Genomic DNA, 18,566 nt, shown 5'->3' with positions numbered 1-18,566 from the left:
GATGCTCTTTTTATACCCAATCATCTTACTGACCTGTTGCCAATTAAACAAATTAGGGTTTTTTTTCGCATTACACAACTTTTACAGTCTTTTGTTGTCCCCATCCTGATTTTTCTGAAACTTGCTGTTGACATCAAATTCAACATGCGCATATATTTAAAAAAAACAAAACAATAACCTTTCTCAGTTTCAAAATTTGATACGTTGTCTTTGTACTATTTTCAATGAAATATAGGGCTTCCTAGCCTAGTAAACTAGACCCACCCGCCTAGCGGCCAAAAATATTTTTGCCTACGAGTGGGTCTAGCCTCGCACCATATAAACAAAAACACCCCAGACATCAACTCGTGCCCGCCAATCACAACGCAAGGTTTTTGTTTGGATTCTTTGGGCGGGCTTTTGCAGGAGTGACGACAAGGCTGCGCGATGCTGGAGAAAGCACAACAGGAAAGATGGCTACGGCTAGAGAACAGCGCGCGTTTGACTTCGCTTTGGAATCAGTTTTAGAAGAATTAGACTTGGAGTTTTCGTTGAAACATGAGCAGGAAGAGGCTCTCCGCTCATTCCTTTTCAAGAAGGACGTTTTCGCTGTTTTGCCGACCGGCTATGGCAAAAGTCTGATCTACCAGCTGGCTCCGCTCGTAGCCAAAAGGATGGGGCTAGTTTGTGCAGTACGAAGAATTAATAAACAGCTTTGAAACATTACTTTTTGATTGTTTCTTATTTTCCCGTTATTTTAAATTTAAGGGAAATTATTTCACCAAACACCACTAAATAAAAACTCTCAAAAACAGTTTAAGCAAACCCTTGAAAAACACTTGGAAAAAAAAGAGTGTATGTGGTACAGACTCCAAACTTGTGGTCATTATCTCCAAACTTCTTAATATCTAGAACCTGTTTATTAATTAATACGCATTTTGAAAAATTATTTATTTCAAGGCCTCCCCCGCTGCTTTCTGTCGCTCTGACTACGTCACAGTCACTGTTGCGCTGATTGGTCAGAGCGTTGGCCTATACGCACAGAGACCGTTTGAAAGACAGCGGTTTGTTCCTCCTACCCCCGTCAGAAATGTCTACGGATCGAGGCCAGACTAAATATTCACATTTAGTCTGGCTTGCCAGGCTAAGGGCTTCCATGATTTGCAAAACATCACATTCTGTTTTTATTTGTTTTACACAGCGTCCCAACTTTTTTTGGAATTGGAGTTGTACTTAAGATGTATGGAAGGAGTCTCCAGTGTCAGCTTTAGAACAGACTGCAGCTTTTTTTTTTGCTTTTGCTTTATTAACTTCCAGAGGGAGGAGAAAAAGCGAGACTGGTGATAGAACAACTGTTTACAGCTTAGCAGCTAGAAAACTAACTTCTTTTTTTTTTTGTCCCACAACATTAAATGTAATGATAAATGGATAAAAAAATGCCTGACCTGTCAGTGTTTAATAAATAAATTATAACTCTTGGCATCTCTCTGTGCTGTACGAGGAATAACACACTTCAGGATGTGCTGAAAATACACACCACCCTGTCCCTATGGTTGATTATTTTCCTGTAAGACCATATCCCAAAAGGTTTCATTCTTTCCTTAAGTCATGTGATCAACACGGACATGATAGTATTTTCTGTTCAGTGGATAATTTCATTCAGTGGATACTCGAGCATCCTCTGTATGGTGTGTGTGTGTGTGTGTATCTTTCTATTTCAGATTTATAAACGTTAGTCATTTAAAAAAAAATTATTTTATCTTGTAAAACTGTCAGTGAAACTGAGCCAAGTGGACAGCACCATGAGCGCTGATTGTGTGTTTGTGGGAAAAGTGCAGCCTTTAGTGAGACGGCATCCATGCCAGTATATTTTCATGTAACTATGGGAACGACAGCACCGCCTGATACTGTGTGTGTGTGTGTGTGTGTGTGTGTGTGTGTGTGTGTGTGTGTGTGTGGGAGCATAGATGGGAGCTGCTGGAACAATTCCCCCATTACCTCACCATCTCTCCACCCTTAGCTATCTCTGCTACATGTATAAAACAACAAATACGCACTGTTCCTGTGTCATGCTAATATCACATGCGAACGTAACTAGCTTCAAGAAACTAGAGACCAGATGCAGGGTGGCTTGGAGTAAATAAAAACAACTTTGATACTAATGAACTGAGTTTTGACAATTCTGTTTTTGCTCTCTGTATTTTTTCCAGTGATAAATCATCGCTTGAGCGCTTGAGTACATTTATATCTGGACTGTTAGCTGTTTTCTTACTCGCGGTTACCTGGCGGACTAAGTTTGGATATGCAGACGACACAGCCATTGCCTACCAGTCAAATTACATAAATGAACTTGAGACCATACTCAGCAAAGACACACAAGCCATCCAATCCTTTTTCAATAACTGGTACCTTAAAATGAAAACCAGACACTGCAAAATACAGGCAACAAATACTCTACTTCCACCAGAAACACACATCGCAAGTTGGCCTAGTGGTTAGCGTGTCCGCCTCTCAACCGGGAGATCGCGAGTTCTGCTCGTGGTCGGGTAATACCAAGGACCATCATAAAAATGGTACCTACTACCATCTGGCAAGGCACACTGCAATACAGATGCAAGTGGGGAAGTCAAACTCTCGCAGTTACCAGAGGACTAGCCCCCCACTGTAACCCGAGCTGTATTGAGGTATTTCACTCACGAGACCAAGTCATGTGATGCTGCCATTTTGGATGGCACGGCTCGAATCAGTTTGAATGCGAGGAAGGCGATAAACGAAAAACATAAAAGAAAAAGGAGCGAGATGCAGAAAACACCTTCACTATCCAGCGACGTAGGGCATTTACAGGGCGAGCAGAGGGAGAGGTATTTGCAAAAATTGAGGTTAGCAGGCTTAGAGAACGACGTTTACCTGCTTCCACCAGGATTGTTCACTGACGTACGGAAGTACACGAAGCCCTCGTCTTTACCTGACTTCGGCCCACATGATCTGTATACCTATGTCGTTAAAAACCCATCGCCATACACAGGTATTGATCTGAAAGCGTATAAGAGTTTGGATACCTACAAATATTTTGTGTCAGGCTGGGTAACATGCCTACATCAGCGGGTCGTCCCTGGAGCCGGTGGTCGCCATCTTATTACGGCTAAGGTTTGTTCACATTTTCATTTACTTTCGGTCCTCAGGATAAACAAAATGTTATTAAATGTCATTGAAATAACTTCTTAGTCTGTTGAGACATGGCCCGTTATAAATTTGCTGTTACCAGGCAATGACCAAGAACTGTATTATTAGGGTCGGTGTAGTTGTAGCAGTGTATTAGCAACTAGCTGTTAGCACTAGCTAATGTCAACAACATCATAGCTGGTATGTTACTGTAGCAATGTTTACGTTCAGTCATTTGGATGACTGTTAAAACCTTTCAGTCTCAAGTTTTTCCTTTACTGGATTTACTAGTTTACTGAGCTAGCGCGCTCGGGCAAGCCGGGAGCTAGCGCGCGCTAGCCAGCCTGCCGGCCGGGAGCCTGGCTAGCACGCGCTAGCCAGCCTGCCGGCCGGCCGGCCGGCACGCGCTAGCTCAGTAAACTAGTAAATCCAGTAAAGGAAAAACTTGAGACTGAAAGGTTTTAACAGTCATCCAAATGACTGAACGTAAACATTGCTACAGTAACATACCAGCTACTGTTGTTGACATTAGCTAGCTTGCCTTCCAAAATGGCGGACACCGGGGCGTCACGTGACCCTGTGACGTCAGGTGAAATACCTCAATAGGCGAGAAGCCGAGGGCTATCGAAACGGAGATTGGTGCTGCACCCATATGCCTTAAAAGAGTTGGTTAGTACTGGGACAGGAGACTGCCTGGGAAGACCAGATTCTGCCATGAGAGGGACTTTGATGTGACCAGAAACACACCCCAAGTACCTTGGAGTTGTGCTTGACAGAACACTAACCTACAAACAACACTTAGAAAATCACAGAAAGCGCAACTCTGTAATTAGGAAACTAGCCAGGACCTCATGGGGAGCATCACAGGCGGTGCTTAGAACATCTGCACTAGCGCTGTGCCACAGTGCAGCTGAACACTGTGCCCTAATATGGACACGTAGTGTCCATGCAAACAAAGTAGATATCCAACTCAATGAAACGATGCAAATTATATCAGGTGCCATACAATCCACACCAACATCAACACAACAACAGGCTGCCAACAACGAGTGCTATCACTCCACCAAGAGGAGGCCACTCAAAAACATCAATACATCAGAAGTACAGACATTAATACTGCACTCAAACACATAATTGAGGGCCCACCAAACACCTTATGACTGAAGTCGAGAAAACCTTTCTATAGCTTCCAAAAAGACAACTTTAACATCAAAGAGACCTGGAAAGAAAAATGGAGGGAACCCCCCCCCACACACACAGGTGATGATCTAGTCACTGACCCCACTGAACCACTGTCCAGTTTTAACCATCATGCCTGAAAGCAGTGGACACAAGCCAATAGGCTACAGTCAGTCACGACATGGCAGAACAGCAGCCACCCTGCACCGTTGGGGCTACCGTGACTCCCCCACATGCCCAGCATGTGGTATTTCCCCACAAGACACGGACCACCTAGTGTCGTACCCCCCAGTCACGGCAGTACCTGGGGGGGTACAGGACGATCCACTATTGCCGCTTTTCCACTACAAACGCGGCTGAGTCGGGCTGAGCCGTGCCGTGCTGAGTCGAGCTGAGTGGGGCTGTTGGAGTTGCATTTCGACTACAACCGCACTGAACCGTGCTGGCTGGAAGTGGGTGGACACATTGGGTGGAGTTAGCGAAAGTGGGTGGACGTCAGGTGATGTCGTTAAGCAGCGCAAACAGTGACATCAGTGAGCTTTTAAGCGGTAGTCTCACGACCCGAATAGTAAACAAGAAACATGGAGGACATGGAGTCGTTAGTGTTGCTGGTCTTGGTGCTGTGGCTTGTTGTCACCGACAACGCCAACAGATACTGGCAAGAGCGTATAGATGAGGCAAGGCGCATAAGGCTTCAGAAATTCTCGTAATTCGTAATTATTCTTCTTCCGGGTTTGCGGTGTTTACAGATCCCAGCGCGCTCGCGGGGCGTGTGTGGGCATGTGAGGACACTCCTCCTCACCAATCAGTGCACAGGGGAGTGTCTGCTCACGCCCCCAGCCTCACTCGGCTCGGTTTGGCTCGCTTCAGCCCCACTCCAAAACCGTGCGAGTTTTAGGGGCTAAGCAGAGCTGAAACGAGCTGAGTCGTGCTGGTTTTTGGTAGTCGAAACGCGAGCCGTGTCGGGCTGAAGTGAGCTGAAGCGAGCTGAAGTGAGCTGAAAAAGGGTAGTGGAAAAGGGCCATAAGCTGGCCAAACTTTCATTGATTGGATTGCAAACATAAATTTGGAGGTGTGAGAAAAAAAAAAAAACATACACAACTACTACTACTACTACCTGGCAGACCCGTACATTCACCAACCAGAGCAAGAACAAAAAGCTCTTCTCTAGGGCTCTGGTAACACTACAGCTTGCCATGGGTTTGCGAATACTTGGCAATGAAAAACTGGTCACATCACCACCAATCGTGTGATGCACCAAACGGCAAATGTTCAAGTTTTGCAAGTTGTTTTTTGGTGTGTCTCTGCCTCATGCGTGGCCAAAAAGTCGTGAAAAAATTTCAGTGCATGCACTGAAATTTGGTAGAGATGTTTTCATTGGCAAACTAAGCGGTGAATACTTGCAGATGGGTTTGGAAATACTTTACGAAGTTCGGGGAACCTTCGTCGAGCCTCTTGAGATGTATTTGTCTCGAATCCATGTCCCCGATGCTCGCGGAAGCCTCATCAACACAGCGGCTCGGCAGAGCCTCGCCTCACCTCACCAAGACTTGAAAAGTGCATTTACATTCGGGGATCCTTCAGAGCGCGTTGTGCACTCTTGAGACCCAGTCGTTATGAGAAACACCTGATGCTGATTTGAGTGCAATCAGCACACGCACATAAGGACACTGTTTTCACAGAGACTTTGTGAAGTATTCGGTCAGGTATGTGGTGATAGACGGCTCTAAGTGCAGGAAGAGTGCTTATTAGCAGGCGTGATATTTACAAAAACAAAATGTGAGGCAGGGTCAGAGTAACAAAACACAAACAAAACCGAAAGCAGAGTCATAAACATGGCTAGAAACAAACATGACAGTGATGATAATACTTCGCAAAGCCTCTGTGAAAACAGTGTCCTTATATGCGCGTGCAGACTGCGCTGAAATCAGCATCCGGTGTTTCCCATAACCAGGGCTGGGTAAAAAAATCGATTTAATCGATTTTGGATCGATTTCATTTAAATTTCGCACTATCGATTCACAGGGCATGAGATCGAGTTTTTTTTTTTCCACAACACAATCTCGTGTATTGTGTGATTTTCCTCCCTCAGCCGTCTCGTGCGTGATGACGCAGCTGCGCAGTCGTACGCTGTGACGTTCAAGCATGCACACAAAATGGCTGAGGCCAGAGCCATGGCTGAGGCAGGGAAAACACCGCTCGGCAAGCCGTCTCAAATGAAATCTGACGTGTGGAATCATTTCAAATTTAAAACGACAAAGGACGAAGAGCTTGATAAAACCAAGGTAGTTTGTAAGATATGCCAAGCAGAGCTTAGTTATTGTAGGAATACTACAAACCTCAGAAACCACCTGACAAGGTGCTATGCTAACCTTAGCTTCCGACAACAAGCCGCCCGGAGCAAAACAAAAGAAACTGAAGGACAGAGGCCATCGCATTCCCATTCAGTCATTCTTTTGAACGGTAGTGTATGTCCCGGTTTTGGTTCTCCATGTCCTGGATGGAGCTCGTATGGAAAATACGAGTGCCGTATTCCCCAGTAAAACACTCGTGTCCATATAATATATTCCAATAATGATCTACCGGTACACTACCGTTCAAAAGTTTGGGGTCACCCAGACAATTTTGTGTTTTCCATGAAAAGTCACACTTTTATTTACCACCATAAGTTGTAAAATGAATAGAAAATATAGTCGAGACATTTTTCTGGCCATTTTGAGCATTTAATCGACCCCACAAATGTGATGCTCCAGAAACTCAATCTGCTCAAAGGAAGGTCAGTTTTATAGCTTCTCTAAAGAGCTCAACTGTTTTCAGCTGTGCTAACATGATTGTACAAGGGTTTTCTAATCATCCATTAGCCTTCTGAGGCAATGAGCAAACACATTGTACCATTAGAACACTGGAGTGAGAGTTGCTGGAAATGGGCCTCTATACACCTATGGAGATATTGCACCAAAAACCAGACATTTGCAGCTAGAATAGTCATTTACCACATTAGCAATGTATAGAGTGGATTTCTGATTAGTTTAAAGTGATCTTCATTGAAAAGAACAGTGCTTTTCTTTCAAAAATAAGGACATTTCAAAGTGACCCCAAACTTTTGAACGGTAGTGTAACTATTTTAACAGAAGGATTACGTTCAATAAATCTGTCCTGAGGGGGTCCGTGGAGTTTAAACAGGTCTGCAAAATGTTTACGAGGTTTAGATGTTCCTGGGTTGCCATGCGACATGCATACTCACAATGTTCCTGACCAAGATTATAATACGCTCAGGATCAATAGTGAATACCGTTGATCTGTAGGGAGAACAGGGAGCAATGGAGAGAAGGGGAATGAAAGTCAGTAGGAGCGAGACGGAGTGCATGTGCAGGAATGCGGGGGGGAGGACGGTGGAATGGTGCAGCTGCAAGGAACAGAGGTGGTCAAAGCAGATGAGTTCAAACATCTGGGGTCAACTGTACAAGGAAATGGAGAGTGCAGAGGAGAAGTGAAGAAGAGAGTGAAAGCAGGTTGGAATGCATGGATGGATGGAGGAGAGGAGGATGTCAGGAGTGATTTGGGACAGAAGGCTGCCAGCAAGAGTGAAAGGGAAAGTGTACAAGACAACAGAAATAACATACAGAGGAGAGATCCAGGTTACATTTGGAAAAGAATGCTGGAGATGGAGTTGCCAGGTAGAAGAAAACGAGGATGAGATTTATGAATGTGGTGAAGAAGGACATGAGGATGGTTGGTGTGACAGAAGAAGATACAGAGGACAGGAGGACATGGAGGGATATTATCTGCTGTTGTGACCGCTAACACCATGATAAAGGAGTTTATTTTTAAATTTTTTTTTGGGGGGGGGGTTGGATTTACACATGCGCACTACACTTACAGTGCTGAGCGTAAATGAGTGCACCCCCTTTGAAAAGTAACATATTAAACAATATCTCAATGAACACAAAATGTTGGCAAGACAAAGTTTAATATAACATCTGTTTAACTTATAACGGGAAAGAAAGGTTAATAATATACCTTAGATTACACGTTTTTCAGTTTTACTCAAATTAGGGTGGTGCAAAAATGAGTACACCCCACAACATAAACTACTACATCTAGTACTTTGTATGGCCTCCATGATTTTTAATGACAGCACCAAGTCTTCTAGGCATGGAATGAACATGTTGGCGACATTTTCCAACATCAATCTTTTTCCATTCTTCAACAACGACCTCTTTTAGTGACTGGATGCTGGATGGAGAGGGATGCTCAACTGGTCTCTTCAGAATTCCCCAAAGAAAATCATTTCTTTCCACCACAAAGGTGAAGGCTACAAGAAGATCAGCAAAGCTTTACTTATCAGTCAGAATACTGTAGCAAAAGTGGTCCAAAAATTTAAGAAAGATGGAACTGCAACCATCTCACAGAGACGTCCAGGTCGTCCATGGAAGTTAACACCTCGACAGGAGCGTCTTCTGATGAAGGGTTGAAGAAAATCGGCATGCAAGTTCACTGCAGTTATCTAAAGAAGTAGAAAGCCAAACTGGGGTGACTATTTCCCGTGACACAATACGGCGTACACTGCAGAGGAATGGCATGCACGGATGCCGTCCATGAAAGAAGCCTCTCCTAAAGCCCAGGCACAAAAAAGCCCGCCGAGAGTTTGCCAGGGCCCATGCTGACAAAGATGAAGACTACTGGGACTCTATACTCTGGAGTGATGAGACCAAGATAAATGATTTTGGAACTGATGGCTTCACAAAGGTGAGGAATACAAAGAAAAATGCCTGGTGCCTACTAGGGATGGTGAAAACTAAAAAAAATCTTGACCGACCACCGAGCCTCATTAGCCGGTTAAAGTCGGTTAACCTATGAGTTTAAACAGGGATGCAAACGGCGCGCCTTTTGGCGGATGCCGCCTTTTTCACGGCTGAATCGTGCAGATCCGATTTTTTTTTTTTTAGGGGGGGCGTTGGAGTGTCTGAATAATTTCATCAGAGTAAATTCTGTATTAAAATGACTAAATAAGCAAATGCCGTTACAGTCCATGAAACATAGGAAGTATGAGAAGAAAACAGTAAATCAGAAAGCTGCGCACATTTGCACAGTTTCTGCGAAAACGTGCGCGGCTTTCTGATTTATTGTTTTCTTCTCATACTTATACTTCCTATGTTTCATGGACGGTAATGGCATTTGTTTATTTAGTAATTTTAATACAGAATTTACTCTGATGAAATTATTCAGACACTCCAACGCCCCCCCTAAAAAAAAAAATCGGATCTGCACGATTCAGCCGTGAAAAAGGCGGCATCCGAAACATACTTTCAGAATGCACTGGTCAAGGCAGGACTAAACTCGATGTGCCTTCTAATAATAATTTAAAAAAAAAAAACAGAATAGTAATTTGTAAGCTAAAAAGCCTGTGTCTACGCTTTTTTTCGCCGAGTGGCAGCTGTCTTCAACTGGGGCGGGAGGGCGGGACATGACTGAATGGGTGTTTCTGATTTGTCAGCTGTCGTCCTTACACCGCATGGCATGCCCCAAGCGTTTACAACACAGAATTCCAGGTTCTCCACTCCAAAATCGGCAGCTTCAAAACGATTGATTTTTTTTTTTAACCGACAACCAAAAAAAAATTAACCGGTTGACGTTGATTCGGTCAACCATCGGTCAAACGGTCATCGGTTAACATCCCTAGTGCCTACAGTGAAACATGGTGGTGCCAGTGTCCTTATGTGGGGCTGCATGAGTGCTGCTGGTGTCGGGGAGCTGCCTTTCACTGATGGCATCATGAATTCACAGACGTATTGCTCTATACTGAAAGAAAAGATGCTACCATCACTCCGTGCCCTTGGTCATCGCGCACTTTTCCAACATGACTAAACACACATCTAAAGGCCAATTTATGCTGACAACGCAGTCCTCGCAGATGGCGTCGCAGATGGCGTCTGCGTAGCCCCCCCTTCGCAGACGCTCTGCGCGCACCTCCCAAAAATTGTGACCACCGCAGAAGCCTCGCAGACAGCATCGCAGACAAGAGGGCTCTGATTGGTCCACTCTCAGGGTTTTTTCTAGAAAAATTTAGTATGAGGGCGCTCACCATGGCGAGGGAGCGAAGCGGGGGGGGATGGTGCCGGTTGTCCCCCCCCCGCCGTGCAAAGCCTTTGAAAAATGCTCCAATGGGACATTCTGAGGCTATCTGAGAGGGAAATTGTAACAAATTGTCTGTCAACATTGAAAAAGAAAAAAGTAATCTTCTTCTGCCCCGGACAGTCTTTGGCTTTCTTCCGCTTCGTGCCACGGGATGACGTCTTTAAATGCCCAAGTGTCAACAAAAACAACTCGCGAACTACTTCTGTCAAAAGCTCCCGCGCCGGTGGGTGAAAGGTCATTCAGTCTCGAGAAATCTCGCTCTACAAGTCAGCTGACCTTGTATGTAACACATGTCAAATCTCGCGAGAGCAGCCGCGACAAGTAAACAACTAAACAACATGGTGCCTCAGTCTGGAAAACGCCAATTCGGATTGTTTTTGCACCGTCTGGCGGTGTATCTACTATGATTGGAATATTTTTGGAGCAATTATAACCAGGGCTTTGAACCGGAATTTTTTTCCTATTGGTTCGTTCCGAACAGAAACGGAATTTTAACGTTTCCGGTTTTGGGTTCCACCATTAAATAGACGTTCCCGAACCGGTTAGAACAAAAAAAATTTCATTCCCGGAACGGTTAATTACGTTCCCTGTCAGCTGTTTAACAAATGGCTATAAAATTATGTCTCTGTCTCATCCAGCTTAAGCCAAATGTAGGCCAATTCTATTACAACTTTCATTAAATAAGACAAGAAATAATTCAAAACAATTATTATTTCAAATGTTGGCGATTTGGATTCTCAGTATGTCTTCCCATCTACACAAACAGAAAAAGTGCCAAAAATGAAAGAGAATTCGTTTAGTGTGTTACCAAAGGCTAGTCAGGCCCTATAGAGGGCTACCGCATGACGTCACTGCGCTGCGAGATTTTGTTAGGCGCCATATTGGAAGACCAAGTACACATCTATGCAAGTACACACATACATAAAACAAACTACACCTGAAATGTAGCCAGGGCCGGTTCTGCCCTAATCTGGACCCGGGTGCAACATCGCGCAACCCCCCCCCCCCCCCCCCCCCCCCCCCCAAAAAAAAAAAATACACCAGTCTAAATCAGGACAACCATCACATAACTATAACTATAAACATTTTATATCAACTATTTTAACTAAATGGGCTATAATAAATAAGCCTGCAGGCAGCCACGGCGGGCTGCCTCAGAAAAGTAACCATTCAATGACACAACTGAAAGCCTGCAGCCACGGCGGGCTGCCTTAAAAAGTAACCATTTGTCCTACCTTAAAACTCGTTTTGCATTTTCTGCCTCCTTTTTTGTATTTTCGACCCTCCGTTTATTTTCTTTCCTTTTCTGAAAACCCGATTTGTGTCCAGACATTTTGTTCTGCTACCAACGAACTAACTCGTCAGGTCTCGTCTCTCGAGCCCGCGATGATTCCCGTGGGAAGGGCAACAACTGATACATTTTTACAAACAGCCAATAGGGAGGTTGCATCGTTCAGGCTCTTCTTTGCTCAGACACTCAGTAATGCATTTACTCACTAGCAGTCCACCTTCCCGCTCTCTCCATTCAATCAGCGAACGTCACACAGGAAGTGAACCCCAGCGGGTCATAGAAACTTGCGCAGGAGAAGAATGACTATTTGTAGGCTACAGAAACTTTGAGGAACGAAATAAAAACCGGTATTAACCGGTTACCATTATTTTTAATAAGCGTTTCTGTTCCGGAACATAAAAAATAATAAAGTTTCTGGTTTCGTTTCTGTTCCATGTGAAATAGAAAAAGTTCCCGGTTTTCGTTTTCGTTCCTTGAACCGGTTCAAAGCCCTGATTATAACGTATTTGATGATCAGACACATTGTCACGTAGTGTTGCTGGGATGTTTTCACGGAGTCGGTAAGGGGGCGCACGCCAAGAGTAAGAGGGCGCAGTGCCCCTGTTCCCCCGTTTAGACGAAAGCCTGACTCTACATCCGCTGTACACGCACTTCCGCTTCCCTACTTTCCCGGTTTGGTTTGTTTTCACAACCGCCATTTTTAAAAACACGAGCGAAGATGGAGCAGCACGAAGAGCGGTTGATCGAGGAAGTGAGGAAGTGCGTACATCTATACAACTCCAGTTCTAGTCATTATAAGTAACTGGAGGATAAACACTCCACTAACTACACCCACCAACTACTCCTAGCGATTTCACGACTTCGCGCCCCCTTGCGTTGTGGCAGTGAATAACATCGCACACGCCTATTACTCCCCGCTCAATGATAAATTACAACTGTCTGCGAAAAGCTATCTGCGAAAGCCTTGTCGCAAGAGCATGCAGAGGCCCTAAGGCCACTGTTGGATTTCTGAAGGAGAACAGGGTGAAAGTGATTCAGTGGCCAAGTACAGTATGTCTCCTGATCTGAACCCAATCGAACATCTATGGGGAATTCTGAAGAGACCAGTTGAGCATCACTCTCCATCCAGCATCCAGTCACTAAAAGAGGTCGTTGTTGAAGAATGGAAAAAGATCGATGTTGCAAAATGTCGCCAACTTGTCCATTCCATGCCTAGAAGACTTGGCGCTGTCATTAAAAATCATGGAGGCCATACAAAGTACTAGATGTAGTAGTTTTTGTTGTGGGGTGTACTCATTTTTGCACCACCCTAATTTGAGTAACACTGAAAAATGTGTAATCTAATGCCGCTTTTCCACTACAAACGCGGCTGAGTCGGGCTGAGCCGTGCCGTGCTGAGTCGAGCTGAGCGGGGCTGTTGGAGTTGCATTTCGACTACAGCCGCGCTGAACAGTGCTGGCTGGAAGTGGGTGGACACATTGGGTGGAGTTAGCGAAAGTGGGTGGATGTCACGTGATGTCGTTAAGCAGCGCAAACAGTGACATCAGTGAGCTTTTAAGCGGTAGTCTCACGACCCGAATAGTAAACAATAAACATGGAGGACATGGAGTCGTTAGTGTTGCTGGTCTTGGTGCTGTGGCTTGTTGTCACCGACAACGCGGACAGATACTGGCAAGAGCGTATAGATGAGGCGAGGCGCATAAGGCTTCAGAAATTCTCGTAATTTGTAATTCTTCTCCTTCCGGGTTTGCGGTGTTTACAGATCCCAGCGCGCTCGCGGGGCGTGTGTGGACATGTGAGGACACTCCTCCTCACCAATCAGTGCACAGGGGAGTGTCTGCTCACGCCCCCAACCTCACTCGGCTCAGTTTGGCTCGCTTCAGCCCCACTCCAAAACGGTGCGAGTTTTAGGGGCTAAGCAGGGCTGAAGCGAGCTGAGTCGTGCTGGTTTTTGGTAGTCGAAACGCGAGCCGTGTCGGGCTGAAGTGAGCTGAAAAAGGGTAGTGGAAAAGGGCCATTAGTTATATTATTAACCTTACTTTCCCGTTATAAGTTAAATACCATACACAGATCATGTCCTCGATCTCTGATGCCTCCATGTGAACAAAAACAACATGGTAGACGATGAGACGATGCAGGTAGACCAGCGTCACCTTATTCCTCAAGCAGGATGAATAACATTACAGGATTTTCCAGTCCTGGTGTCTCGCTAAACTTCTAAGGAACACTAGTTTCAAACTTGACAGGTTTATTTTTGAGATGTTGAAACAGGAAAAGATTTTAAAAAATGGGGTGTAGCATTACAGCATTACACAGAGAAAGAAAGCCTGTGGCAAAACTCTCAGGGCTTTTGTTCAAAGCCCTCAACTGTTATTACAACCTTATAACACTTGCATTTTATATATATATATATATATATATATATATATATATATATATATATATATATATATAATGATGCTTTAAGGGAAAAATAAAGCAATGCCAAGGTTGGTTATTCATGTTATATCAGTTGGATTGGAAAACTAAATTTTGTTGTTGTTGTTGTTTTCCTTTCAAGAAAATATTCACACATCCAGAATAAATACACATCTGTAGCAAGTGTTGTGAATTCTAATGATAAGAATAAATTATTTATAAATGTGTTTTATTATAACAACAACAACAACAACAGAGGACTGTATTAGTGTCAGTGGTCGCACGCGCACACTCACTGTTATAACTACTAGTTAGCAAACTGCTAAGTCACAAAAAACCCTCTACATTTCACACATATATATATAAAAAAATTGATAAGACATTTTTTTGTTTGTTTGTTTGTTTGTTTACTCACACGACAACTCTGGATATAATCCACGAAACCATTTTATCCTTCTGTCGCTTGCCAGAAGCAACGTTTAAGGTGGGAATAAGGGAAGTTTATCGATATCTGTGTTCCGAATCACGTCACAGTCCCTACATAGGCGCCCTACATATACCCAGGAAGCAATCAGATTCTACTCCCTACCTAGTGCATCATGTGTACAATTCGATCCGTTTGGAATTGGGCTCAAACTTTCCTTTGCTGCTTACCCGGCAAGCAAAACCGAATTAAACTATCGTCAGAGCAACATGACATTTTTATTACATTTTTAATTAAACGGTGCCATATCGTGTTTTATTTGCTTACATCCAAATTCCTAAATCATAATTTATCCATTTTGTCGCTGAAAAAAAAAAAAGGTTAGGCTAGAACGTTAACTGATAGGTATTGTGTCCAATCAGAATTTAGGATTGAGCCTAATCCCCGCCTCTTGAAAACACTGATTGGATAGATTTTCTAGATGACGTCTGCGTGCCTGGTTTAATGATGTCCTCTTTCTGCACTGCACAACAGGGTTTTTGTTCTCATGAGAATGTTTTTAACATTAATAAACTCATGAGGTTTTGGATTATGAAACAAACAAACAAACAAACAAATGCTTTTAGTGGCCAGTTTCCGGGTTAGAACTGAATAACAGCATGAGATATCATTAAAAATAGTCAGATAGTTATAAACTAGTAGTTTAGTGTATATAGATTATAGTATAGTATAATATGATACATTTATGGAATGAATTTATTAATTCATATTTTTGAAATCTATATTTTGTCTGTAAAGCTGCTTTGCTGCAATATCTATTGTTAAAAGCTCTATACAAATAAACTGGCTTGACTTAATAGGCTGTAAGGTAGGTTTGCTCATATTGCTTGATTTTATTTTTAAAATTAAATAAATTAAAAAAAAAATCAGTGAAACTTTCCACTTTGGTTGTCAGAGTTTATTACACATATACTGCAATACAGCAATTTTTGAAAAAAAAAAATCAAACAAGCAATCAACAATATTAATCCCTGTCCTGGGTATTTTTAAAAAATAAAGTATTGTCTATTATTATTATTATTATTATTATTATTATTATCCTTGAAGTCCAGCTCTTTTCTTTTATGGAGCTGAGTTCATCCCTTGAACTTGGGGCAATCATAAGGGTGTGATGGATTACTTGATGGACAGGGTCCTCCTGAGTATGTGAGCAGTTCCAAGGAGGATGATCTTCTGAAGCTCTTCCATTCTGATCTTCCCAGGGATTTTACTGGTGTACTTTTCCATCCCCTTCTTGATGAGCCCAAGAGCGCCTTTGACCACTGGTATTGTTGTGGTTCTCATCGCAGTCGCTTGATGATGGTCGGGCCCACCCTGCGGGTCAATGAGACACATACTGGGCAAGAGACCTTCACCATTGGTCCCAGCCCTGTTCACGCTGTTATTTACATTATTTGCAATAGAGATTTTGCTCATAACTGAGGTGTGTCTTAAGGTTACCATCAACCAGTATTTGTATTGAGCCATCATCTCTAGGAGGGATATCAACCAAGATTAAAGGGCCCCTCCTACCCATAAGACATGGCTATGCCCAGCCGGACGCCAACCCGGTATTTCTCGGCTACGGGGTATTGGACTACTTTGTCAGGCCCCTCACTTTCGACCTGTCTGGCTTGGGTGGCCCTACCAGGAGCATTTGCTCCTGCCAGCATAGCTCTCAGGATCATCAAGGCATGACAAGATGGTAGCCCAAGGTGGGAATAATGGTTCTCATTATTATTATTATTATTATTATTATTATTATTATTATTATTATTATCTCTCAAACTCTTTCATTGTCATGTCCAGGTGCACAACTTGAAGTAAATGGAAAGCCAATGCAAATAATATCAACCACAGGATCCCAATCCTAGTCCTGATGTACTCCCCCTTACTGCACGGTTTCGTGTTTTCCCTGCTCCAACACACACTACAACCCAGAACATGCTGTACATGCTGTTAATTAATTAACTCGGGTGTTAGAGCAGTGAAAACACGAAACTATGCAGGACAGAGGGTTCTCAAGGACAACGGTTGGGAGCCTGTGATTTATTTAACCCAGCCAGTTGTAGTGAAAGTCAACTTCCAGTAATGAGCAGATGAGGGTGCTACTTCACCAGTAAGGTCCCGAGACCTGACCAAGGAACCATCTGAATAGCTTATATACACAACACTGTTCAACAAAGTTAAATACAGTGTTCTATTGTATTTAATATTTTAGAGGTAGAGGGAAATAATATGTCTGCTTCACTCAAAAGTGAGTTTAAGTCAAGAAGCAAGATTTGTATTAAATGGGTGTTGGTTTGAGCCAGCTGAACTGGTTTGAGTATTTCAGAAACGGCTGATCTCCTGGGGTTTTCACACACAACACTCTCTAGAGTTTATACAGAATGGTGCGAAAAATAAAAAACATCATTGAGTGAGTGAGCGACAGTTCTGTGGGTGGAAACAAATGCCTTGTTGAGAAGAGAAGTCAGAGGAAAATGGCCAGATTGGTTCGAGCTGCCAGGAAGGAATTCATATAGTAACTCATATAATCACTCTTCACAACCATGGTGAGCAGAAAAGCATCTCAGCATGCACCAGAAAACAGAAGACCACATTGGGTTCCTAGTCTGGCTAACGCGACTTCAAAGCTCTGTGAGCATTTGGTCTGGCAAAGATATTAAGCTCAACCGTTTCCCAAAGCGCGTGGTTGACCCGCCTCCCTGAAATGCCTCAGTTTGCTACTGGTCGAAGCCAGAAAAGGCTGTGACGAAGCTTAAACCAATTACATCACTCTTTCCTCTGACGTATGTGACGCGACGGAAACTGCTCGAGTAACAGGAAGAAGATAAATACCTCCAGGGCTGCTCTTTGCTCTGTTTTCAATGAGAACGTCCCGTTGAATGCTTTCAATACAGCATCTACTGCTGTGTCAAAGACTTGCCGCTGCTCTATGTTCGTGATGTGAATGAAGCGCTTCCGGCATAGATTCTGTAAACAATCTATGGCTTCCGGTCGCAGTTCTACTACGTCACTGCCTTGAACACGCCTCTACCCAGGGCCGTTGGAGATGCTCAAAGTTGATTGGCTCCCGATTTTTCGGGAGCTTGGAAGAGCTGTAGATAGCTTGCCTGGCCAGACTAAGCTCGCAACAGGCCCTCGTGTTGCGTCACACTTAGGATGGGCGGGCCCAGGCTATTGGGTTCCATGCCTACAGCCAAGAACAGGGATCTTAGAACCAAAAACAAGTTCCTATTAAAGGTTACTTAATAGTGTTATTGGCATAGATTTGTTCATAGCTTTATTAGCCTTGATCTAACTGCGAGTTGGCCTAGTGGTTCGCGTGTCCGCCTCTCGAGTGTGAGATCGCGAGTTCTACTCGTGGTCAGGTCATACCAAAGACCATCATAAAAATGGCACCTACTGCCATCTGGCAAGGCATGCTGCAGTACAGATGTGAGTGAGGAGTCAAACTCTCATGGTTACCAGAGGACCAGCCCCCCCCACTGTAACCCTAGCTATGTGAGAGGCAGAGGGCTATAGAAACAGAGATCAGCGCCACCTAATTTGCCGTGCGGGAAGGACTTTTTATTACCTCGCCCGGGCTGGAGTCCACCAGGGGGCGAGGTATTGTTTTCAGTGGGATTTCTTTGTTTCTTTTTTTTTTTTTTGTTAGCAACATTACGGGAAAACGGCTGAACCAATCTTCATGAAACTTTCAGGATAGATGGGCATTGGTCTCAAATAGAACCACCAGCATTTTGAGGGTCATCCGGTCAAGGTCAAGGCCACCAAAAAGGTCAAAATTGTTTCTTTTTGCGATATCTTCCTTCATATTCACCATATTTACTTCAAACCAATTCCAAAATGTTCATCTTTCAATTCTGCTTCCATTAACATGCTACATGACAGGGTATCTCTCATAGTTTTCTTAGTGGTTGGGGTCAAATG

At 43.7% G+C, this 18,566-nt stretch overlaps 1 protein-coding gene across 1 annotated transcript in view; it reads right to left on the bottom strand.

Moving 5' to 3' along the window:
* The window catches only part of reep3a (receptor accessory protein 3a), a 70,362-nt gene extending 55,694 nt beyond the window's left edge, over positions 1–14,668 (bottom strand). The window contains exon 1 of the mRNA XM_060933375.1: positions 14,583–14,668. Coding sequence (XP_060789358.1) covers positions 14,583–14,614 — 32 coding nt within the window. The 5' untranslated portion in view covers positions 14,615–14,668. The remainder of the gene's footprint in view (positions 1–14,582) is intronic.
* Between the last annotated feature and the right edge of the window lie 3,898 nt (positions 14,669–18,566).

This window comes from Neoarius graeffei, chromosome 11 (assembly GCF_027579695.1).
Source record: "Neoarius graeffei isolate fNeoGra1 chromosome 11, fNeoGra1.pri, whole genome shotgun sequence".
NCBI lineage: Eukaryota > Metazoa > Chordata > Actinopteri > Siluriformes > Ariidae > Neoarius > Neoarius graeffei.
Note: the sequence above shows the minus strand (reverse complement) of the source record. Positions and strands in the feature narration are given on the sequence as shown.